The sequence below is a fragment of the Pseudorasbora parva genome, chromosome 9 (genome assembly GCF_024679245.1).
Source record: "Pseudorasbora parva isolate DD20220531a chromosome 9, ASM2467924v1, whole genome shotgun sequence".
Lineage (NCBI taxonomy): Eukaryota > Metazoa > Chordata > Actinopteri > Cypriniformes > Gobionidae > Pseudorasbora > Pseudorasbora parva.
The window spans coordinates 29,993,504-30,019,608 of record NC_090180.1 but is presented as its reverse complement, the minus strand read 5'-3'; the positions used below and the strand labels follow the sequence as shown (position 1 = coordinate 30,019,608).

Below are 26,105 nucleotides of genomic sequence, written 5' to 3'. Positions count from 1 at the left end.
TATGCCCCAAATTCTGCATATGCCAAAACTTGTAAGCCCAAGCAGAACTGCACAGCCATATCAATGACAAAGGTTAATATTATTTACTGCCAGTGTTGTCATACAAATCTACAAAATATAACTGTAGATACATATGGCAATCCGTTTTGTCGGATATAATTATAATTTAGCCTATAATTTATCAACAACATAACTCAGGAGCTAACTATGTTAATTTAGATGCTTAGGCTATAGCTCACTCAATCCTTCTATTCTCCACCTCTTAAGTTGAAACAATAGTCATTTAGCAAGGCATCTAGTCAATTTGTTAAAAAAAAAAAAAACTTTACTGTACTGTACAAACAACATATTTATGCATATATAACGTTACCCAGTTCGCTGTTTAGTTTATGACTCAAAGTGAAAGCTATCATTGTAAAATCATACAGTGATACAATACAATAATTTAAATGTTTTTACAATGCTAAAAACAAAGTTGAGACTGCTGACGTTATGAGTTAACGTGTAAAGTTAATGCTATATGCTAGTTCACATGTAGGCTGCAGTTATACTGACGTTATGTTTTGCAGGTCTTACTGAAAATAGAGACTAAAGTTGCCACTTAAAAGCGTCCATTTCCAATCTCAAAACAATTGGTTGTTCCTCAAAATCTTTATCTTTGTCAGACACAGGATCAAACATAAGGTTGGATGCATAATCTCTCCATTGTCATGATGGACAGTGTAATGTAGATGTGTTTGCTGTCACTGCCGCAGTGAAACAGCCAATCAGAGCAGAACTCAACATTAATATTCATTACCCTTCTGAATAAGGCACAAACAGACTATTTCATTCTAGGGACAATTGCAGGGTTGTAAATGGACCTGTGTACCGTATCTGTAAAGTTTTTGCCTTTAAATAAGTCACACACCTTCTATGTAGATATCAGAGAACAATTTAAAATATTGTTTCAACTCATTCTATGGCACCTTTCTATAGTTGCGGTTTACACAGTTCAAAATGTGTACTCCCCAAAAAAGGTTTTTGTTTGTTTTGTCAGTTATGCTGCCAAGCTAAAAAAAATAAATAAAAAAAATGCATCTTGAGATTTGTCATTATAATGCAAGATTAAACTAGTTACATTTAAAAAAAAAAAAAAAAAAAAGTAGAGATAAAATCTCGAGAATAAAATAAAGTCAAAGAAAAGACTTGTTATATTTCGAGAAAAAAGTCTAAATAAAATCTTGAATGCGAGCAATAACGCATTCGATCAGTGTTCTTTACATAGCATACTGATAGAGGACATGTCAGAGTTGGATTACTTAGTCAAGCTATATTTCAGACTTTCTTTCATTAACAAAGAAATACTATCAACTTTAGCTAATTATGACATTATAATTAGCATTCAAACTTTAAAAAGAATTTGCAAGCGACTAGGTCTTTTTAGTATAAAAAACTCAGTCCAATTTGCGTGATGTACTTGTTTTTTTACAACATGAAATGACAACCAGTGGACAAATGCAAGGCCCCACCATCCCTCAATTCGTTGGTTTGCTGTGCTTCTTCCATAAAGGTTAAAGCCCTAGAATAATGGTCTGTTATTAAAAGATAACTATGCAGGAAGTAATGCCTAGCACTTCTATAGCTCTGTAGTAAACTAAGTAATCCAACTCTGACATGTCCTCTATCAGTGTGCAAAGAACACTGATCGAATGCGTTATTCTCAAGATTTTATTTCGACTTTTTTTCTCGAAATATAACAACTTTTCTCGAAACACAATGACTTTATTCTCAATATTTAATGAGTTTATTCTCAAGATTTTATTTCCAGATTTTCCAGAGATTCAAGATTTTTTTTTTCTCGAAATTTAACAAGTTTAATCTTGCATTATAATGACTTTAATCTCGAGATGCTTTTTTATTTATTTTTATTTTTTAGCTTGGCCCTAATCCTCTTCCGTACATCTCCCCATGTCAGGCAGAGAAAAGAAAATGGCTCCCCCCATCCAACAAGCTTGGTGAGGCGGGACTTCATAATAAACTTCACGTAATTGGACAATCATTAAAATGTCAATCATCACACTGATATGCATCTCAATTTGATTTGACAATTTTTCTTACAATCTTTAATCCTTTCTAGTTAGTTTATTATTTTAACTGACTTTTTAATCATTTCCTTTTTATTATTATTTTTGTTAAAGCTGCTGTCCGTAACTTTTTATGTGTTCAAGAATTACAAAAAAATATATAATGATAATGTACATCATGGCTCCATTTTCCAGACATTAAACAGAGAGAAGTTGCTCCGCCTGCAATGTTCTTCCACAAGACTCATGCAGTTCTGTTTACTAACCGCTAGAGTGCAAAAAGTTACAGACTGCAGCTTTAAATTATACAGGGTTGCATGTGCTCCAGGAAACTGGAGATAGCTGGATATAACGTAAACACAACCAATTCTGCGTTGATGAAACTGTACAACGAACTAAACAAAACAGGGAGTTATACTGTATATACAAGGCAAACAAAGGGAACTAAATGGGACACAGGTGTAATTAATCAGAAAATTAACAAGGAAATCAGGAGAATCAAATAGAATCAGGAAACAGGGAAAACCAAGCTAAAGCCCTATTCAGATGGTTGTTTCTCATGTGGATGTCCATAAAATAAATTTGCATGACACCGCAGAGATAAAACTCGTAAATTTGGATGCCGATTTATTCACAGCGGAGGAGCGTGTTTTGTGATCCTACGAACCCGAAAACTGTTGCATGTTTGTCTGCTGGAAATAAAATGTCTTATGCTTGGAATAATAAGAATAAATTAATATTTAATAATGAGAAAATAATATCCTAATCATTATTTTTTTTTTTAAATCTCCTGTATTAAAAATAGGAAGATATAGACGCATTAGAGTAAAAAAAAAATACAAGACAACCTTTTTTTTATCTCAAAATGATGGATGTCATTTTTAAAAAAGTGGAAATGAGCAGAGATAAGTTAATACAGCCTCTTATTCACATGAGGTAAACATAAAGGTCTGTATAATTGCCGCTGTAATAATGGCACATTTCAAATGTTTACATGGTTTTCTTCTCTTTTGAGCTGTGTTGAAATATTATTCTTGTAAATACTTTTTCAGCATTTCAGTAATAAAAGTGTAGGCTAGATCTTTAAAATGCATCCAAATTAAGCGATGCACAACAAAAAGTGGTCAAAAATAATATAAACAGTGAATGTTGAATTGATTCCCACATGACCTTGGTGTTTGTGTAAAAATTCTACATTCAGCCGGGGATTTTGGTGAAAAAAATTCAGCCGTGGTGAAAAAAACAACAACACAAACTCTGGATTCGGACAGCAATAAAATTACAGACTAGCCTCAGTTATGAGGAAAATGAGATGTGAAAAAACAATTGCCATCCGAATAGAGCTTAAGACACAAATAAACTAAACATAATGTAAGTATATATCTATATGGATAAATCACACAGTTTTATTATCGTTCCATAACAAACTCTAAACCCAGGATAGAGAGGCTGAGTGAATGTGGTCTGGACTCTGTGGATGAGGGTCATTGTGTCAGAGACGCTGTAGAAGGACAGAGTTCCTGCACTGTGATCCACATACACTCCTATTCTAAAGGAAGTTGGGGTTAGAGGGAGTTCAGTCGTTATGCTATTGTGACTGTATGAGTATATACAGGAATAGGATGAGAAGCACAAACTCCAGGAATGATCATTATATCCAAATAAGCAATCCCTCCTCTCAACCTCTCCCTTCCTGCGGATGTTCTTATATGACACTGCTACATCCACAGTGCCTCCTGCACTCCGCTCAATCTCCCAGTAAGAGCGTCCACACACACTCTTTGTACACAACACCTGCCCCCAGTATTCGAATCGTTCTGGATGATCAGGATAGTGATAGTATGAGTCACCCTGAGAAATCTCTGTGTTCCCATCAGACAGATAGAGGACTGGATTCACTGTATTCAGATCCAAAGTCAACTGGCAGGAGTCTGACAAAACAGGAAACAGAAATTCAATAGCTTACTTGAGGGAGAAAAAAAGTAGGATACTGAATAGCATCATGTGGAGAAGACTACAATGGGCCTCATTCATGAAACTTTTGTAAATATGAGCAAATTCAGAGTAATTTGCGCGTAAAATGGACCTTTACGAAATCTCTCGGAAAAATCGGATTCACAAGCGCTTCGTATACCACGGATTCATTAGTTAAACGTGTGTATGTAAATAAATTCCAAACATGCGTAAATTGGATGTGCGTGCACGCGCATTCATAATTAGCATAATCCCCGCCCATGAGTTACAACTGCAAATTACGTGACCAGGAACGCTGTGGACTCTTCTGGACTTCTTTTTCAGGTTTGGCCCCAGGATTTTGCATAAATGTTGAAGAGACTAAAGGCTTGTTCGACTTCACCCAGCGATGCGCAGAACGATCGGCGGCTGACTTGAAGCAGTGCATGCCGGTTAGAAATTTTGTCCGACTTGAGACAGCGCTGACAGCACGTGACTGTGACAACAAAGTACCGCGAGAGCAATTCGAGAGCAGCCGGCTGATGCAGCCGGTGCAGATTCTCAAGGGGGACTGCCGGAGGATGCAAGAGCTCTGATGAAGACACAGCTGATCCACGATTGGCCGGATTCACCGCATGACAGCGATCAAGTGTGTTTATTCTAAAACCTTACGTTACACTAATGCTCACAAATCATTTATTTATAATAGTAAAACCTCTTTTCATGTAGTCGCGATGTTATGTTGTTATGTTTATCAAGCTAAAACTGATTAGAACCGTTGTCAACACTTCATTGATAGTGTAGGTTTAAATGTTGAACTTTAATCTTGTCCAAATAGACGCTTTATTAAGCAGTACATAAAGATTTGAATGAAAATTTCATTTTAAACATCTGTGTATTTGAGAAATATTTATTTAACTTCAGCTGTGATAAAGTTTGCAAACACAGCACAAGCGTCACTGCTGGAAGCAGAAAGTGTCCGACTTCACATCTCCGTTTGCAGCTCCACCCCGCCTGCACGTGGCTACTCTCGCCGATCGCATGCATCCAGCCGCAGCCGATGTCGAACACACCTTAATTGGCCATATGACTTAGCCTAGAAATCTAGACGCACACTAGCGGCAGCAAATTTAATCTGCCCGCGAGTGTCGTCTAGCAACTCTCAATACCCTTCTGAGCTGTATTCCCCTAAATCTTGCCGGGCCAATCACATAGTGTATAGAGTCGGTGGGCGGGGCCATAATGACGACGGCCAAGTTGAGTTTGCGTGCTTCTAGTAAACACAGAAACTGGTGAACGGCGGTTTTTCGAATCAGCTTTGACCGCGACTCTGGAAGACTTGGAGTTAAGCTTTTCTCTGAGAAAAGAACAAATAACGGCACTGAAGCTCTGTTTCACATTCGTTGCTCTGGTTGGTGGTAGCGCTATCCTATCGCGTGCAGAGGGAGTTTGAAAGACAACCGTTTATCCCGCCCCTCGGATTGAGCCCTGTCAATGGTGAGTTTCCAGACCAAACATCTTGATGTGGGTCTGGCTTGTCAGGGCTACATATGACTAGCAATAAATATTAAATTATCGTGTTTTAGCCAGCTAAACACCTGGTGCTCTTTTGAAAACGGCCAGCTGGTGTCGCTTGAAAGCGCTTTGCAAGGGCAACATTTTTTCAGCTGAGATACTTTGATACAGAATATCCATGGCAGTAGTGTTTCACTACTAGTATCTCATTTTAAAGAATATTACGGAATTAAGAAATGCAGTAAAAAGCAGTATTAACTTCTCCATTATTGTTGTTCGGTTGGTGTACAAGTGGGATGATTGGTCGGCATAGTTTTTGTCCCACCCCTCCTCCACTGTGATTGTAAAAAAATGACAGTGACGAGCCCTGCCTATTGCCCAACGTTAAACAGTACAAACAAAACAAGACGGGGGAAATCAACTCTTGAAATATTATTATGGTAGGCCTGCCCTACATAGTGCATAGAAATGCAATGTCATCAGTTTGCCTAAATTAGAACACAGAACGTTCAAATGTTTTACGCACAATTTACACGTGGTAGGGAGCAGGTGTAAATTTCTTTCGTACCAACTAACATTTTGAAAATACGAACATTTTTGTGAATCCGAAAATTTACGTCAGAGCAGCTTTACGAACGATTTACACACAAATTTGTTCTGCTCGTGTTTCATGAATAAGGCCCAAATGTGTTTGTGTTTCATATTATGCAAGTATCTGGCTAACCGCTTAACTTACTGGTAAGTTATTACTCTTACTGAAATACTACTGTAAATCAGCTGTGGGCTGTATTACCTAAAACTGTGTCTATTAATGCAGATTGTCATTCTTATTACTTGGAGTAAAGATAAAGGATGGAGCAAGATTTGTTTTCCAAGTTTTAATGTTTACATCAGCTTTGCTATCATACTGTCACTGATACATTTCCCACGTCAACCACAATAAATTACACACACGCACACACACACGTCTGGTTCACAATCTTTGTGGGGACTCTCCATAGACATAATGGTTTTTATACCATACAAACTGTACATTCTATCCCCCTTCACTGCCCCTGCCCCTAAACCTTACCCATCACAGGAAACATTCTGCATTTGTACTTTATCAAAACAAAACTGTAAAGTGGGGACCGCTAGCTGGTCCCCACAATATAGGTGATCTCAGGTTTTACTATCCTTATGGGGACATTTGGTCCCCACAATGTAATATTAACAAGGGCACACACACACACACACACACACACACACACACAGGTTTGTTGATAGAAATACATTTGTTAATGCTGATGGTGAGGAATTACAGTTTAAACATCTCATAATGTACCTCAAACTGAGTAGCATCACTATGAAAACTATGAAGACATCTATGAAAACATCCCTTTGATAAAATGAAAGTGTTTTTTGACCTTTGATACATGTAAACCTGTTGTTGGAGACTTCAAAATTAAATTAGGGAACTTTAAAATAGCATAATAGGGACACTTTAATATTTGTTAATTCCAGCACCATTATTGGTGACGTGACGTGAATAAAACAACAACAACAAAAACACTGGATGGTAATGTTCCCCAGCATGATTTGAGATTATCAAAAGAGCATCTTGTGCTTGTCAAAGAAAATCTGTACCAGAAGTCACATGACCAATGTAACTCATCTACTTATATTTTGTTTCCTGGTTTAAATTAGTTCTTGAATCCAAGATTTTCAATGAGTTCTCAGATGTATGGGCCTCATGTTATTTCCACAGCTAGCTGTGCTAGTATGCCTTCATATATTACTTACATTGTAAGAACTCCTCTCTAGTCTTGGGGTGAGGAGAGGGAATGATCTCGACACATTTCACTATGGAAACAGTAGAAGTTTTCAGTTTTAAAACAGTTAATCTACATCCAAGTAATTGCATTACTGAAATTAAATCATATTTCATAGAGAAAAATGTCCTGCATTTTACCTGTATCAGATATAATGTCTATTTTGTCTTTACAAAAATCCTCAAGCTCCTTTCTCAGTTTAGAGACAGTTTCTCTTACATCATCAAAAGACAGCCGAGAAATGACAGCCGTGTGCAGTGCTGTGCAGTCTGTAGATTCAGGAACAGACAGAGACTGCAAAGCCTACAGACACATAAACAGAAACAATAACAATCATCAAAATAAAGACACTCACACACACACACACACACACACACACACACACGCACACACACACACACACAAAAAGGAAAAATTCACAGAGACCATCACCTGACAGCATTAATGCTTTTATGAAAAATGTTACCAATTTTCATTAAGGTTAATTTATGTTTAGAAAATTATACACATTAATTGATGAAAATTTCAGCCAATTTACTGAACGTCTCCTGTAATATCATATCTTACTGTGTTTTTCTAGATCTGTTACCTGCAAGAACAAGATGTGATCCTGTGTGTGTGAAAGCTGCTCCAGCTCAGCGTCTCTCCTCCTCAGATCACTGATCTCCTGCTCCAGTCGCTCCATTTGTTCTTCAGCTCGACTCAAAGCCGTCTTTTCCTGATCTCTGATCCGCCGTATCACCTCAGAGCGGCTTCTCTCAATGAAGCAGATGAGCTCAGCAAAGATCCTCTCACTTTCCTCCACTGCGGTCTGTGCAGAGCGCTGTTAGGACGCACATCACAATCAGCTTTAGTGGGACAGAGGAGAGTATAGTTTCCCAAAACATCTCAAACATGTCCTCTTCTCCAAACTCACCTTATGGGAATGAACAGCCTCTCTCAGCTGCTGAAGATGTTTCTCTCTCTGCTGAATTTTCTGTTGCCAGTTTATCTGCATTTCCTTCAAATCTTTCTGTAAAGAAAAATGGGGAAAAAAATAAATGTTAAATAATATGCAACAAAATCATCCAGCATTGGTAAAATACCTCAGTGGTTAATAGTATATTACTCAAGGCTAGCTGAAGATTACAAACATTGGAAGTATTATGACCACTAAGTTGTTGTCCCAGGCAAAAGGTTTTTGAGAAAGCAAAAATGTACAAGATTAAAGACTCAAGAATGTGAACAGTAAATTTCCCTGGACTAATATTACTACTAATGTAACAAATATCAATATATACTAATATTACAGGACAGAGTCAGGCATTCAGCGTGAAGCGCTCACACAATCGACACTGTTGTCACGCTCTAATTTCTGAGTAGTTCTTCAAACCTCACCTCTTTAGCTGCCCGCTGTAATGCAGTTGACACAGTGTCGTGGTTTCTATGTTCATCCACCATACACAGCAGGCAAATATATTTCTGATCAGTGCGACAAAAAACCTCGAGAATCTTATCATGTTTTTGGCAGATCATCTCCTGCAGTCGTCCAGTGGCATCGGTCACTCTGTGTCGTTTCCCAGGGTGAAACTCCTCATGACGCTCAAAATGAGTTTGACAGTAAGAGTACAGGCACACCAGACATGACTTGACAGCTTTGTATTTCCTTCCAGTGCAAATGTCACACTGCACATCTCCAGGTCCAGCAGGAACATCCGTTTGGAGTTTAGTTTTCTTTAGTTTCTCCAACATTTCGGCAAACACCACATTCTTAAATAAATAAGGTCTTGGAGTGAAGGTGTGTCTGCACTGAGGGCAGCTGTAGACCCTCTTCTGATCCTCCTGATCCCAGCAGTCTGTAATACATCTCTTACAGTAACTGTGTCCACATGGAATAGTCACTGGATCCTTTAGGAGATCTAGACACACTGGACAGCTGAACTGCTCCAGTGAAATACTGGCTTCTGCCATGTTACTGCAAGTCCAGAGCAGGTTGCAACAGCAGGTCAACAGCACTTGGGTTTCGATTTCTCTCCACTTACAGTATGCATTTCCTGGTTGTGTGTTTGAAACACGTTGACGGGTGTGTCTGTAAAATTACAGATAATAAAAATGTCCACTAGGTGTCAGCCTCATACAGACACTGAAGAGTTCGGGCTAAAAGTAGTCCCATAACATGTGACTGCTTTCACAACCTAAGGGTCAAGGTTTGATTGGTTAGCATGGTGTTCTAATTAAATCGTTTTTGTTTGTTTTTTGCGTTTTTTGCAAGTAACCTATTGTTAATATTTAATTTAATCAAATGCAGTAAGATATAACTTTAGATTAACTAAAATCTTATACCTAGATTTTTCTTTGTTTTATTTATGTCATAATTTTTACACAACTGTGGGACAACTGTCATACTGTTATAAACAAGAGATATCTTGAAATGGTTTGTGTTTGTTTTACTCCTTAGATATTTCCAAAATGTTATTGCAATGGATTTTTCTAATGCTTAAAATGATATATTTATAGGATAGGCCTATTTATTATATATTAAGACTGAATGGTAAGGAAAGGGTAGTGTTAACGGCATAAAAAAGTGGCAGCTCATAACCCTAAAACATAACACAATGAAGTGCAAAATTCAAGTACTGTAGCTTAAACACCTGTAAAAAAGTATTATTTATATATATTCTGTTAAATTAATACAGTAAGTTGTGCCCTATTTTAGACTGGCATAAAGTTGTTTTTTCGTTAGAGATTGGCAAATTTAGGGAGCGTCTCTAAAGTTACATACGACATTTAAAGTGTTCATCTCAGAATCAGCTATGATGCACAACTAATATATTTCATTCTTTTTACTACTGTACTGTACCATATACAAAATATGCCATACTTTGAAGCTCAGTAGCATCTGAACAGAATGACTTACTGTATCCAAACCAACTGTAAAGTATTTCTCGAAGTGTCAACTATGATGCACACCTTATATATTTCTGATACTTATTCATAAACTGTCAAATCGTGTTTAAATATTGACACTTTTCACTACTGTACTGTACCATATACAAAATATGTTGTACTTTGAAGCGCAATAGCATTTGAACGGAATGACTTACAGTATCCAAACCAACTGAAAAGTGTTCATCTAAGTGTCAGCTATGATGCACAACGTATGCATTTCTGATAATTATTCATATAAACTGTCATGTTTAATATTGATGCTTTTCACTACTGTACATTTATTCAAATAAACTTTCAAATTGTGTTGAAATGGATGTTTTTCATTTTAAAAAATAAAAAACAGGATCATAGGAGAAGAATTATAAAGTGCTTGCTGTGACTTTAAAATATGGGAACTGTTGTCATGTGACCTGTTGGAGGGAAATTCATACTGTGTGCTGAGTTCTAGACATAGACAGTAAAAGAAATGGATGGAGCGATCCCATTGCCTTCTACGGCGTTGAGTGATGTCAGTATAGGAGCACTCACTTCCTGATGGCTGAGTGAACTGCGCAGGCTCAGACTGAGCTTGACGACGTAGATGTGACGTGAGCCTCCTGTCTGACAGCTGTAGGTCTTCTAGTAGATGTGGAAAGTGAAAGCTGAATCACGTTGTTTAAATATTTTCTCCCGTTGCTTTTGGCTCACTATGGGCTTCTCCCCATTCTTCTCCCTTGACTTTATCAGACTTTATGTCTACACGTCCCCCCGACTGTCTCATAGACAGTAAAAGATTGCCTGCGAGCGTCTCCTCAGGTCTATACGGTAATTTCTCAACTGTGCGACAGAGTCGCGTTGGTTATGATGCAATCGTTAGCCTATTTTTACAAAAACAGCTTCTGCGGGGCGATAGTGTAAGATACAAGGTAATGGAGCCTTTTATGCATTGTCGTGTTTCTTTAGAAATAAACAATGGACAAATGGAATCTTTAAACGTCTCAGATGTAAAGTTATTCACTGTCAAAGTGACTCAAAAATGAATGGGAGTCAATGGGATGCTAACAGCAGGTGATGGCTTGGTTAGCAATGGCAGCCCCTAGGGGTGGAACGCTTTCCGAGCGCTAGATTACCCCCTTGGTTCTAGACAGCAGAGCAGTGTTGCCAACTTAGCGCCTTTGTCGCTATATTTAGCGAGTATTCAGACCCCTTTAGCGACACGTTTTCAAAAAAGCGACTAGCGACAAATCTAACAACTTTTTCTGGAGAGATTGGAGACTTTTGGAGACTCTCTGAAGTGAATGCACATATCGTTCTTACTCTTCTCAATGAGCAGCGGGTACTGCCGCGGGACCCACCCCCATCCCAAAGCACTCACAGGTGGCCCAGTCCTCGCGCAGTAGCCGCTCCCAGCTGCAGTCAGAGCAGGAGTTGTTCACCCCTCCACGTCCAGACTGCAAATGAAACGCGCATGCGCGTCAACTTGGCAAGCTGCGGCTGGTGGATCCCACCCTGGCTTACATTCAGCCATAGACTGTAAAAAAATATGGACTTAGTGTCCGTGACATCACCTATAGGATTCCAATAAACCGTTCTGAAGCTTAAAGTAGGGTCGAGCTGGGCGTTGCCATCTTGTGAGCGAGTCATTGCGTGTCACTCCCGAATAACAGAAAATGGGCAAAAAGGCGGAATGTGCGTGGAGCTGAGGTGACGCAATAACTATAGACGGCAGATAAATGGCTATCCACCTGTAACCACGCCCTTAATTATGCAGAACTTTAAGGCTTTATGTAACGTAAACAAATGAGTTATAAAAAAATTCACCCCCCTCACAGTTGTCATGAAGATCAAGACCCTTATAAGCCAAAACCACAATTTGTACCAGGCTGTAAACATGTTTTTTCCTGCTGTAAAGTTGAAAATTTTAACATGGGGCTCAATGAGATTCTGCTCCCTTCTGGAGCCTGCCTCTAGTGGCCAGTTAAGGAATTACAGTTTATATTCCTTCTGTATTGGCTTCAAGAGAGATCGCGGGAGGTTGCCATTTGCATTCAGCACACGAAAATGTTCTTTGTCAAAAAAAATAATTAAATCACTGCACAAAAATAAATGGCTGCATTTTATTTGACTCACACAACCTCCGTCACTCACAACTCTGGTCCACTGTGTGTACACCTCTCTGTGAATAAAGCTAAGCTTGCTAGCATATCATGTCGCTATCTAAACTGTATAGTCAGAAATACAGAAAGGAGTGGGAATCAAACCCTGAATTCCAAGGTTGCTTAAAGCCGTTTATCGGCGATAATACAAGGGCATATTGTCAGTATTGTAAGGCTGATTTCTATGCCAAAATAAGTGATAAGTTAAAAAACACAAGGCAACTCAAAAACACACTCAAAAGGTAAAGCCTTATAGTTCCACCCCAAAAAAACTGCCATGTATGATACAAAAAATTGACTACTAAAAAGGCTGAGGCCACCATGGCATTAGCGATTGCTGAACACTGCTCCATGCTGGCATGTGATCATATTGGAGAAGCATGTAGAGCTGCTTTCTCAGACTCCACTGCTGCTGCCCATTTCAAAATGCACAGGACAAAGTGCACAGAAATGATTAATGGTGTTCTAGCACCATATTTTCTCCAAAAGTTGGTCACAGATGTGGGTGATCAGCGTTTTAGCCTCCTCCTCGATGAGTCCACAGATGTAAGTGTTTCTAAATACCTGGGAGTTGTTATAAGGTACTTTAGTGTCACCAAGCCGACAATTGTCTCAACATTTCTGGGGCTTGTTGAATTGGAGGAAGAGATGCCAGATCCATAGCCTGTGCTGTTGTGGGTTTCCTCAAGAAGTGTGGTCTTAAAAAAGAGAAACTCCTGGGGATAGGGACTGACAATGCCTGTTATGACAGGGATTAACAATGGGGTCCATAAAGTCCTGAAGGAAGAGTATGGCCTCAAAGATCTGGTACTTATTCGCTGTGTGTGCCACTCTCTGCAGTAAATCCTTGCTGTGTCCTTTCATTTAAGTATCAGCATGTAAAATGGAGAAAAAATTGTAAAAAAAAAAAAAAGAGCACCTTGTTTCAGGGCACTTGCCGTTTGTAACTTTGATGATTGTTCAGCAAAATACAAACTATCAATTCAAACAACGCAGAAACCACTCCAGAAACATTGACATCCATGGTGTGCAAATGGGTGATGTGACCCACAAGGATGAAGAAATGAAATTCAGCAATTCCAAATTCACCAAAAGAGGAAAAATTGCTATGAATCATTGAGAAACACACGACCAGATGAGATCTTGGCTGGTAACATCTCCAGATGCCTTACAATGGATGTGTTAAGAGTAAAATCTAGTTAAGTCAGGAAAAGTTGAAAAGATGTTATCATGGCTATTATGCTCTGTCAGAAAATCATGAAGAAGTGTAGTGGTGCTGCCTCTCAAGTGGCAGGCTATATTCAACACTTACAAGTAGACCCATTTAGTATGCACTTGTACACAGATTGTGGTCTACAAATACTGGCTGAACATTTGAAAAACTCACCCCCAGTCACATTACATCTAGATGCTATAGGCAGTGTCATGTCACGCATCCCCAACCAATCAAAAGAATCCTTTATTATGCCCTTGTTCTCCGTGGGAAGGATAAGCCACCCCTTCCTGTGTCTGAGTTTATATCAAATGAGCACTCCATACCAACTCTCACATTTTGGCAGATGGAAACACTGAGAAAACTGAGTAAAATAACAACTCCAGAAGTCAGTTACTCAAGTAACTTTTCAGATTAGTACTTTTAGTTTGAGTAAATATTTCTTTAAGTGTAGCCTACTTTACTTGAGTACAGTGTTTGGATACTCTACCCACCTCTGGTTATAACCAACACAACCGAATAAAAACAGGAAATGTGCAGAAAAAAACATATGTGACACGTCCATTCTTGCATATTTCACCTTGCCATTGTTACAGTTTGCACGGTCAACCAAAGTATGTGCTCCCGCACTCACCCCCATTCTTCCCTGAAACCCACACACCAAACATGTGTCTTAATCCCACCTCATGAATGACACTCCCCCTTGACACATGACTTGCACCTTACATGGCTCTACAATTGCAATGATAAAGAATGAACAAAAAACTATTTTTAATATTTCCTCACATGATTCTCCAGTAGAAAAGATATGGCTAGATTAACACAATTGTATATTAGGGGTCGTGTTGTGTTGTCCCCTTAAAAAAAGTTCAAAGACCGTATTAGTTTAATTAAGTCCAATGAAGGAGAAAAACTCGTAGCTATGCCGACAGACTATGATTGGGTCAGAAGAGCACCTGGAAAAAAGGCATTTTAAATATGATGTGCACTCTAAAGATGATGATTTCGGTGAGCATTTATTGGTTTTGTAACACATTTCATTCATTAACTTATTATTTTTTGAATACACTATTCTCTATGTGCTTCTGTTCACAATACATCAGATTCAGTTTACAATACCATGCTTTTGTGACAAAATTGACTAATTAAAAATAAGTCACTAGCATTGCTTTAAGTGTGACAGAATTTTACATAGGCGAAAAGAAATAGATTTGAAGACTGTGGCGAGGTAGATGAGCAAGAGAAGTGGGAGGAGTGATAGACCGGTACGTCTATCATTTGAAGATGAGCGTCACCTGCGAGGCACACCGGTCCCAAGAAGACCATCTGCAGAAAAATGCTAGGAGTTAATTATACTATTACATGATTATGAATCATGCTATTGTCAGACACATAACCTTTTCACTGACTTAGTGTACTTGTTTTGCAAGTTGCATGGCAACACCATTCAAAGACCTGCCAAAGAAAAGTATGAATTTGTTCCATTTTATATTTGCATAGTTATATATTTTTTGTTGATATTTCAAGCCCACCTCACGTTTTCAGACTTTTCATAATTATCAAGATTGGAAACCGATTCACAGACAATGGTATTTAGTCTTGGTCTTCAATATGTGTACATAACCTGGTCCATAGCTATTTAAGCCTGGTACATAATATATATGACATACTAATTAAACACACTCACTAATTCTGAAACTTCTACTTATTTGGATCCCCATTAACTTCCACGAAGTGGTTGCTAATCTTCCTGGGGTCCACTGTAATTTATTTAATTTTTTTAGGTGCTAGCCAAAAAAATAATAATGATGAGTGAGTGTGTTTAAACAGAGCAGAGTGGTGTGTTTCCACTGCTCATCCTCTTTTGCTACAGCAGGGACTCTTCAAAGACATGAAAACTAGTTTCATGTGACATCAGATCCTGTGTACTGTTGATGTACAGTAAGGTGTTTTTATCACAGCAAAAACTGACACCAGATCACAGCAAAAACTGACATCAGATCCTGTGTACTGTTGATGTACAGTAAGGTGTTTTTATCACAGCAAAAACTGACATCAGATCCTGTGTACTGTTGATGTACAGCAAGGTGTTTTTATCACAGCAAAAAAATAAATAAATAACGGGAATTCTAGAGGCCAAGGAGTCCTGATGCATGTACAAAGCACCACCTCTCAAGTAATTGCCTGCAAACTAGCAGAATGCCAGATTTTCATCAGTTCATAATCTTACAGGAAAGCCTGGAGCAAAGTGTGCACATTTAATCAGAGTTTCTTCTGTATTCCTCCTGAGCCTCTGAGAGAAGAATCTTTAAAGATGATGAAGGAAAACGGAATGAAAAGAAGTCTGGTACCAAGCAAAAGGTAAAAAACGTGCCATTTCCATTTTTTTAGTCTTTTAAGGACTTTGATGACAAAACATAGCTACCAATATCTAAACTGGTGTCAACTACAACTGATGGAGTACCAGCGGTGGTCGGACTTTCAAACAGATTTATTGAAAAGATTTCACGAGCTGCTGCCTGAGGTAAAGGAATTTCTCCTGTGAACAAAAAATAGAATACAAACAACATGAGTAGTGGCTTTTAGAATTGGCTTTTTTGACTGACCTGACTAACATGCTGAATGAGCTCAATTTAGAATAGAAGGTAAAGAAAAGTTGGCGGTCAACCTGATCAGCTCAGTTATCTCTATCAAACGAAAACTGCAGTTACTCACATCTAAACTGCAGTGTCACAAATTAGGCAACTTCAAAAACATTGCATCTGAACTGCATAATCAATGAAAGGAGCCTGCACAACTGGAGAGTGCTACACTGAGCAAATTGAAAAGTTACGATTTTGACAAACATTTTCAATATTTTGCCTTACTTGAGCCAATCACTAGCCTGACAAGCCAGACCCACATCAAGATGTTTGGTCTGGAAACTCACCATTGACAGCTCAATCCGAGGGGCGGGATAAACGGTTGTCTTTCAAACTCCCTCTGCACGCGATAGGATAGCGCTACACCAACCGGAGCAACGATGGTGAAGGGGAGCTCGCTGACTGATTAAACATTCGCGGTATCCGGTCGGCTAAACTCCGAACACATCTTCCCTTTTTAAGAATGACTTCAGTGCCGCTCTTTGTTCTTTTCTCAGAGGAAAGCTTAACTCCAAGTCTTCCGGAGGCGCGGGCAGAGCTGATTCGAAAGGCCGCTGCCGTTCGCCAGTTTCTGTGTTACTAGAAGCACGCAAACGCAACTCGGCCGTCGTCATTATGGCCCCGCCCGCCGACTCGCCGCCCGATGTGATTGGGCCGTCCAGATTCTGAGGAATACAGCTCAGATAGGAATTGAGAGTTGCTAGACCACACTTGCGGGCAAATTAAATTTGCTGCCGCTAGGGTGCGTCTAGATTTCTAGGCTAGCCAATCACTATATTCATGTGATTTCCTTTTCCAGCTGTTTCAGATGAACCCATCGGCATTGGAGGATGAGATTTTAGCACTGCAGACAGACATTCAGGTGAAAGCGAGGGCCAGTTGATAGTTTTGAAACCTTCTTGCAGAAGACAAGTATTCACATCTCAGAAAATTGGCCACCTTACTAACTGCACTGTTTGGCTCAACTTATTTATGTGAATCAGCCTTTTTCTTTTAGATTATTAATCAAAACACCAGTCCACAATGATTAATGACAATTTTAGGCCAGGAAAGAAGGATAGATAGTGCCTCTTTGGACAGACAATTATTGTTTGACAAATTGTTGGGGCATTGATATTTCTTCCAGAGCAGTGATTTGTCAGAGGACCCCTCTGAAAATGAAAAGATTGAACTTGGTATTGTAAGGGAAGGACACCAACTGGTTGCAATGACCAACTATCTCTGGCAAAACTAAAAAATCCCAGAAAATTTGCCACAGAAATTAAGGCAAGTCAGGTCCTGAAGAGGTTTAAACACAGAGGAAACAAGTCCTTATTGCCCTGGGCCAACCCCACCAAGTCTCACGGCATATCAAATTGATTTTAAGATTTATTGCAGGGTATATTTTTTTTTGTCGGCTTTAATTACCACTCTTTGAAGAAAAACGCAGATATTGGGTGAATTATGTCAATGATGGAGGACCTTCCTGTAGTAAAAATTCACCCCAAAACACCTTGAGAAAAGCAATTTTTCATTTCTGGGGAAAGGCCAGATATATCTACGACTTTTCTTGCATTCGCTATCTTAATTGTTCATAGTAATTGGAAGGTTGCATTTGATTTAACTGGTAAGCTATTTATAACATATTTATGATAATTGGTAGCTAATTGTCGAATTTGACATATTTTAGACTAGTCAAACTCCTGAAGAGACCATGTACTAAGAATGTACAACCAAGTGACCTTAGAGTTGAAAAGTCCTCCTCACAAACATTTATGTGATCATATAAATTGTCATTTAATTTCTACAGAATTGCTAAGATTGATAATTTGGCATTTCCCCCTACATAATCCTGGACCTGTCCTGTAGACCCGTTCGCAATTTGGTGTTGGGGGAATTTCTCATTTGAACTGAGTTAGTGGGTCCCTAGACATGAAAAATCACAGAGGTGCTCGTCCGCCATAGTGCCACGAATGACGTAGTGGTCAAATCAAATATGGCCGCCATCGGATGACGATGAAAATCCAACATATTTGTTTCTGAATGTTTATACACATGTAATACCTCTATTTTGACTAATTATGGTATGTGGAATTCATTTCTGCTATTGATATGACCATATTGGGTGATTTTGACCTTAAAGGGGGGGTGAAACACTCAGTTTCAGTCAATCTCATGTCAGTCTTGAGTACCTATAGAGTAGTATTGCATCCTTCATATCTCCGAAAAGTCTTTAGTTTTATTATATTTATAAAAGAAATATGCGCTGTACCGAGTCTTTCCGGAAAAAAACGAGCGGGTGGAGGCGAATCATGTGGGCGGAGCTAAAGAATGACGAGGGCGCAAAGCGGTGACGTCCTCAAGCGTGGAGAAACCCATCGCTATCTCAGCTAATAGATATATGATCCAGAATCAGATTCGGAGGCTGAAATAAATTAAACAGGAGAAAAATTAATTGATTCGGTTTATGGACTATTGTATGCGGCGACTAGACCTTAGCAGTAGCAAGCAAAACGGTTTTGCACGTCATACTAGTGTAACTTTATACAGAGAACAACAATGGAGTAACGTTAGCGCATTTGAATGACGAAGCACGCGATCGTGTCGTTTACTGATGTTTACTCACGCGATGATAGCCAATAGCACAGACATTTGAAGCAGTTTTACTCACCGGCTGCTTCCAAAGCAGGACCGAACCTTTATCGTTGGGACCGCTCCGTCAAAAACACACTTCTTTGGTATGATTTGGTGAAGTCCTGACAGCAGTGACCGTGGAGATCCACTTTGTGACGCGACTGAAGCGATGTTGTGAAGCTTCCCGTCATTTCTGCGTTCAAATCGGTTCAAATGCAGCGCTGCCTTCCCAGAATGCTGTGCTGAAGCGTTGAAGTCGCTTGATGTCACTCATAGGAATAAAGTGGAGCGCGGCGTGGAGTGTTTATGGGCGTGCATTTCCTTTCTCGCTCTAGTCGTGCGCTCACCCTACCGGGAGAAGAGCCTGTACGGCCCATACAAGGACCTTCCGCTCTGTCCATGTCAAGCCGAGCCATACTCGAAAAAAACTCTCCGAAACTTGTGAGAAACCGAAAGAAGTATTTTTGACACAGAAATACTCCATCAAACGTCCAACATTAGTTTTTGAAACTTTGTCTATGTTTAGGATGGGAATCCAAGTCTTTAACAGTGTAAAAAGCTCAGTATGCATAAAACAGCATTTCTGCAGGGTTGTGTTATTGAAGAAGCAAGCTCTATGAGTCGCACGATAACTACGTACACGTTGCGGCATTAGTTTCGGCTTTTGTTCACACAGCGCTCGTCCCGGGTCGAATCCCGCAATATTACTAGGTCCCCGACCCAGGTCGAATTCGATAATCAATTCCGGGACGTGGTTGCTTTCACACAGAAGGCGACCCGGCAATGTTCCGGGAATATTACGGGTCCGACGTGCAGTGTGAAAGGGGCTTAAGTAAGTGTGCAGGCAAGTGTGACAATCGCCGATGTGGCTTTTGTGCTGCTGAAGTTCATGCACCATATTCTGCCATGGAAAAATCATCCTGTAAAAACCCATCCCACTAACATGCATGAACACATACAGTACACTTTGAGAGAAATCAGACTATATGGTGCACTTTTAGTTCATTTGAAATGATGTAATTTGTATCAGTTTTATTGCTTCTTTAGCTTAGAAATCTAGACACACCCTAGCGGCAGCAAAGCTAATTTGCAGCCAGGGTAGTCTAGCAACTCTTCGTTGAATTGTGAGCTGTAAAAAACTAACTCTGGTCAGGCCAATCACATTGTGTAAAGAGTCGGTGGGCGGGCTTAATATAATGACAGCAGAGTTGCGGAGGTTCCGCGTGCTACTTGTAAACAAAGAAGCTGGCAAACAGCGTTCTTTCAAATTGGCTTTGGCCGCGACTCTGGAAGACTCAGAGTTAAGCTTTTCTTTGAGAAAAGAACGGTACTGAAATCATTCTTAAGAAAGGAAGATGTGTTCGGAGTTTTGCCGACCGGATACAGTGAAAGTTTAATCTATCAACTAGTTCCACTTCGCCTTCTTCGTTGCTCTGGTTGGTTGTAGCTCTATCCTATCGCGTGCAGAGTAAATTTGAAAGACAACCGTTTAACCCGCCTCTCAGATTGAGCCCTGTCAATGGGAAGTTCCCAGGCCCAACATCTTGTCAGGCTATTACTACATAGTTTTATTTGCACCCAATTGTTTTATTTTATATCATTGTACAAACACCCAATTAAACTAAAACTTCAAAGAGGATGTTTATAATTGTTACATTTCTTCTCTTCATGTCTTGTTATAATTAAAACAAATAATTGAAGGAAACAATAATAAGTGACTATAAAGAAAAAATATTTTTTTATAAAAAAATATGTTGACCTTGATATTTCAATGACAAGATGATCCTTAATGTTAAAAAAATATTAGCAATGAATGTTAAATGTCAGATTTAGTAGAATTAAACTTATTGCATCTGGCTTTTATTCCTAATAATGGCCAAGTTATGGCCAAGGTCTTCTGAATAGGAAAATTACCTTGACCATGCCTGTTAAAGGTCAAAATTCAACCATTATGGTCATAACAATATCAGAAATGAATTCCACATACAATAGGAAGTCTAAATGGAGGTATTACATGTGTATATACATTCAGAAACATAGAAGTTGGATTTTCATCATCATCCATCGGCGGCCATATTTGATTTGACCACTACGTCATTCGTGGCACTATGGCGGACGAGCACCTCTGTGATTTTTCATGTCTAGGGACCCACTAACTCAGTTCAAATGAGAAATTCCCCCAACACCAAATTGCGAACGGGTCTACAGGACAGGTACTGGATTATACATTACCCATAGAAACAAAGCAAAGAAACCATTTATCAAGTGAGCTGTCACATGGTGTGGATCTTCCTGCAGAGCTGGAACAGTTTTACCAAAAACAGAGATCATCAAAGGAATTCCAGATTTTTTAAATGACCAGTTACCTCCTGTAGACTCAAATGCTGTTGAGGACACAATGCTGAAATTGTTTGGATAAAAAAAGGTATTTCTCTGCCATAATTACTCATATACACACATTTTATTTTTATTATTTTTCAAGCCTTCCAAAAGTGCAGCTTCGATTTTATCCAAGATGGGGTGTCGATTATTTTTTCATGTTGGCTGCCTTTTTGATGGCAAGAATTAGCAAGGGACCATGTTGATGCGCCTTTGATTTTAAAAACGCAACCTACTATCTACATTTTAGATGTAAATGGACATGTTGCACGACATGCCAACAACAGAGCTTGACAGGCATTTTGGTGGCAGACTGTGTGCGGTCAGAGCTGAAAATGTGGCCAAGACCTCAGCCAAGGAGTTTTGTGTTTATTTACCCTAGGTTAAAACCATGACAGAAGGTGGACATATGCACATTAATGAAGCCACTGAAGCACTTGACAAACCTTAACCTATCACAGGAACTTCAGATAGATTTTCATTGTGTGATTGCTTTCATCAACGTAATCAAAAACAGGGAAAAGAGAGACTGAGAAGCCTTGATCTTGTCCCAGAGCTCATTGGTCTCATCAACTCTTTAATGGCAGAGCAACTCAACCGGGAACTTGTCAACTCTCAATATTTTCTTTGTCAGCTTAAAGATGTTCATTTTATGTTTGCACTTCGCTTGGTGTTCCATTTGTTTTAGATCTGGCTGTGAAATTTTTTCTTGAATTTCACATGAAAGAGTGCTTTCTCCATCCTCCACTGTCAGAAAGGATATTTGGTTTTTATTTGTGGGGCATCCCATAAAACAACTTTATCTCCACTTGACACATCACTGAAGCTGCTTAGTGGTCCAACAAATTATCTAACAATTTATGTTGTTGCCATATCAGTCTTTAAGCATCAGATGCAAATTCCAATTTTAAGCAGACGGCTTGTTGTTGTATACAGAATCTGTACACTATTTCAATGTCGGAGTTCCAGCATCAAGGCTCATCGTGAATTTGCTTTGTCACTTGTAAATTTAAGGTAATCTGATTCTTATCTTCACTTTCCTCATAATTTTCTTTGGTTTAGTAAAAGGCAGACACAGTGGCATTGTCAGTGGTTATGCCAGCCATTGTTCACAGGTCCAGTCCCCCTTTATCAGATCTCCTCCAGGGCTTCATGGAGACTGCTATGTGATCCGAATATAAATCGTAACTTAAACACCAGGACTGTGTTTCCCAGGATTATATTTATATACTGGATTGTGATTGCCAAGTTGGTGTGAGTTATAAATGAATAACATTCCTGGTCTCAGTGTACAGCTTTTGAATTTCATTATACATTAAATTATTTCTTCCAAGCACGTCATATTTTCTGTCCAGCTGCTGCACAAGGATTAAGAATTCTTTTCTTAAAGGGGGCTGAAATGCTGTTTCATGCATACTGAGCTTTTTACACGGTTGACTTTGATTCCCATCCTAAACATAGACAACGTTTCAAAAACTAATGACGTTTAATGGAGTATTTCTGTGTTAAAAATACTCCTTCTGGTTTCTCACAATTTTCGGAGTTTTTTTCGAGTATGGCTTGGATTGACGTTAATACAACGGAAGGTCCTTGTATGGGCCATACGGGCTCTTCTCCCGGTAGGGTGCGCGCGCGCGTGACTAGAGCGAGAGAGGAAATGCATGCCCATAAACACTCGCTCAGATGCAGATCCACTCGTCCGTGAACACTTTATTCCTATGGGTGATATCAACGCTTCAGCACAGCATTCCCGGAAGGCAGCGCTGCATTTGAACTGATTTGAACGCAGAAATGACGGGAAGCTTCACAACATCGCGGATTTCCACGGTCACTGCTGTCACAGGACTTCACCAAATCATACCAAACAAGTGTGTTTTTCACGGAGCATTCCCAGCGATAAAGATTCGGTCCTGCTTTGGAAGCAGCCGGTGAGTAAAACTGCTTCAAATGTCTATGCTGTTGGCTCGTCTCATAAACTGCGAGTAAACACACACAAATGTTGACAGGTCACTAAATACAGTACATACCACAGAGACAGACGTCCTGCTGTTGCTGTTTCTCCTGTTCAATTTATTTCAGCCTGATTCTGGATCACGTATTAGCTGAATCCGATCGATAGCATACATGGGTCGATAGCATACTTTGGTTTCTCCACGCTTGAGGACGTCACCTCTTTGGGTGTGCTCGTCATTCTTTAGCTCCGCCCACACAATACGCCTCCAGGCGCTCAGTTTTTTCCGGAAAGACTCGGTACAGCCTATATTTCTTTAATAAATATAATGAAACTAAAGACTTTTCGGAGATAAGAAGGATGCAATACTACTCTATAGGTACTCAAGATTGACATGAGATTGACTGAAACTGAGTGTTTCAATATAATTAAGATTATATTGACGAAAACACTGAAATATTGAAACAAAATATTGATCACAAATGCTACACAAAATATTCTACAAAATCAATTAAAACAGGACTCTTAGGTCAGTAATGATAAAAAGCATTTAAAATATGGCACACATTCAAGTACAAACCTAGTGACATTTTCTTTACACAGTAATGACATAAGTGTGACACTTAAGTGGCATAACAAAAAGTGCACAACAAATCTTGACTCCGACTGAAGTCTTACAAACACTTGCTAAAAAAAATCTCCCCAAGTCAACACTTGATTATGTATTTACTTTTTTTGCTGACAAAAACACTAACATGTCTACCTTTGCCGGTTTCAAACATGAGCGCTAACATGTCACAATGTTTCTGCTATCACTTAAGACTCCCCAAGTCTCCAATTGGGAGCTTGTGGCTTGTAGACACTGTGCTGCCAACATTTCAATGAGGCATGCAAATATCAGTATTCTCTTCTACCATCTTCTGTATCACTGACAATTGTGAATTTAGTTTAGGATAATGCCACATTTATAGCTACTCAAAAACATCTATAGATGATGCATTATATATGTATTGCCTTTTTCAAATTTAAATGAGTGACCATTTTAGAGGGTTCACATACATGCCTCTGTTTGGGCTAATTCAGAGTTGTTTATGATCAAAGTTTTACAACTCCAATTTAAGATACTTTTGGGTGCAATAACTTTTAAATTGAATATCAAGTCTGTTAAGTCCAATGGATTAATAGACCCAGAAAACATGGGGTTAGACACCAAGATTACTTGACTAGGTCAAAAATGAAGGAGTTGGGATATTTTAAGGGCCCATCTTGGACGCCATCATGAAAATTACACCTTTCTAGTGGTCAAACTTTGGTAAACTTTTAGTTTGTTATTAAGGACATCTAATTCCACAAAAACAGCTAAGAAACCTTTTGTTAAAAATATTTTAGGGTTAGGTGTTTTTTTCTTCTTCATATATGCAGCCGCCTAATACATAAGTTATGAAAAACTATGCTGTTCTCAGATCATTTTTCGCAATTTAATGACCCCTAATGGTGACATGTCTGTATTTAAGCAGGGCATGTGCTGTTCAGCCATTTTGTTGAAGTGTTTGAGAGCGTACACAGCTGATCCCATCTCCAGACCGCAGTCTAACCATTAGACGACCAGGTGTTGGACCAAGCTGAAAATTGGATTCATTAGAGATGACCTTACTCCAGTCCTCTACAGTTCAATCCTTATAGTCTCTTTCAAACCTCAGCCTGGCTCTCCTTTGCTTCTTATTGATGAAGGGAGCTTTCTAGCTTTTCACGACTTCAGCCCTGCCCCTAGGAGGTTTTGAACCTCTCTCACCATGCACTTCACCCCAGCTGCCTTTTGCCATTCTTTTTTGTAGGTCACTTGATGTCATCCTATGGTTGTTGAGTGACATTCAAATAAGTTGGCAGTCATTCCGGTCATTGGAGTCGTTTTCGGCCTCTGCCGGTCTGTAGCTTTGTTTTCCCCAATGTATGCTGCTTGACCTTGTTCTTATGAACCGGCGTCTTTGAAATTTTAAGGATGGAGACAACCTGACGCTCACTGTATCCCTCTGCCAGTAAAGCCAGAAATGAATCCTTCTTTTCTTCACTCAAAACTTTCCTTTTAAACTTTTTTGGCATGGTTAAGTTATTTTTCGATTCCAATTATTTTTGAGGTATTACTAGCACTGTTTTTGCCATCCAGCTGGACCTGCTGCAAAAGGATAGTGATGACCACAGAAGTGTTTTTAATACTTTTCCTTATTAAATAAGATTTGGTTCAGGAGAATGAGGTGTGAGTGTGTTGGAATTCAACAGACATTGGAATGAAATAGCTTCTATAGTTGCAGTGGTCTCTTAATTTTTCCAGAGCTGTATATACCCTCACCTAAAGGATTATTAGGAACACCTGTTCAATTTCTCATTAATGCAATGAAATTAGATAAAATCACCCAATCACATGGCTGTTGCTTCAATGCATTTAGGGGCGTGGTCCTGGTCAAGACAAACTCCTGAGCTCCAAGCTGAATGTCAGAATGGGAAAGAAAGGTGATTTAAGCAATTTTGAGCGTGGCATGGTTGTTGGTGCCAAAAGGCCCGGTCTGAGTATTTCACAATCTGCTCAGTGTAGATTGAAATTTTGCTGTTTGGTGTTGTTTTGTGTATTATTAGTATTTATATAATCAGTTAATATTATGTATTTTTGTATTATTATTCTTTACTAATATTCATTATCATTTGTATAATCATTATTATTTAGTCAAAATGAGTCTGAGCACAGGAGTGTGAGAGACATGGAGAGGAGATGATTTGGAACACAGGAATATGTAGCATAAGTTTTCCAATTATGCACATGTGATTGTAATTCTCTGTAAGTCTCTGTATTGTGTAACATAATGTTGTTTTCCTACCAATGCATATGACACATGACACAAGTACT

The 26,105-nt window shown here is 39.1% G+C and overlaps 1 protein-coding gene across 1 annotated transcript; it reads right to left on the bottom strand.

Moving 5' to 3' along the window:
* Nucleotides 1-2,945: 2,945 nt before the first annotated feature.
* Nucleotides 2,946-9,351, bottom strand: ftr93 (finTRIM family, member 93). Its single transcript, XM_067452195.1, has 6 exons — nt 8,723-9,351; nt 8,262-8,357; nt 7,935-8,168; nt 7,486-7,648; nt 7,317-7,376; nt 2,946-3,997 (listed from the first exon to the last, which is right to left on the bottom strand). The coding sequence occupies exons 1-6, from the start codon at nt 9,293-9,295 to the stop codon at nt 3,450-3,452; spliced, it is 1,674 nt and encodes a 557-aa protein (XP_067308296.1). The 5' UTR covers nt 9,296-9,351; the 3' UTR covers nt 2,946-3,449.
* Nucleotides 9,352-26,105: the final 16,754 nt, after the last annotated feature.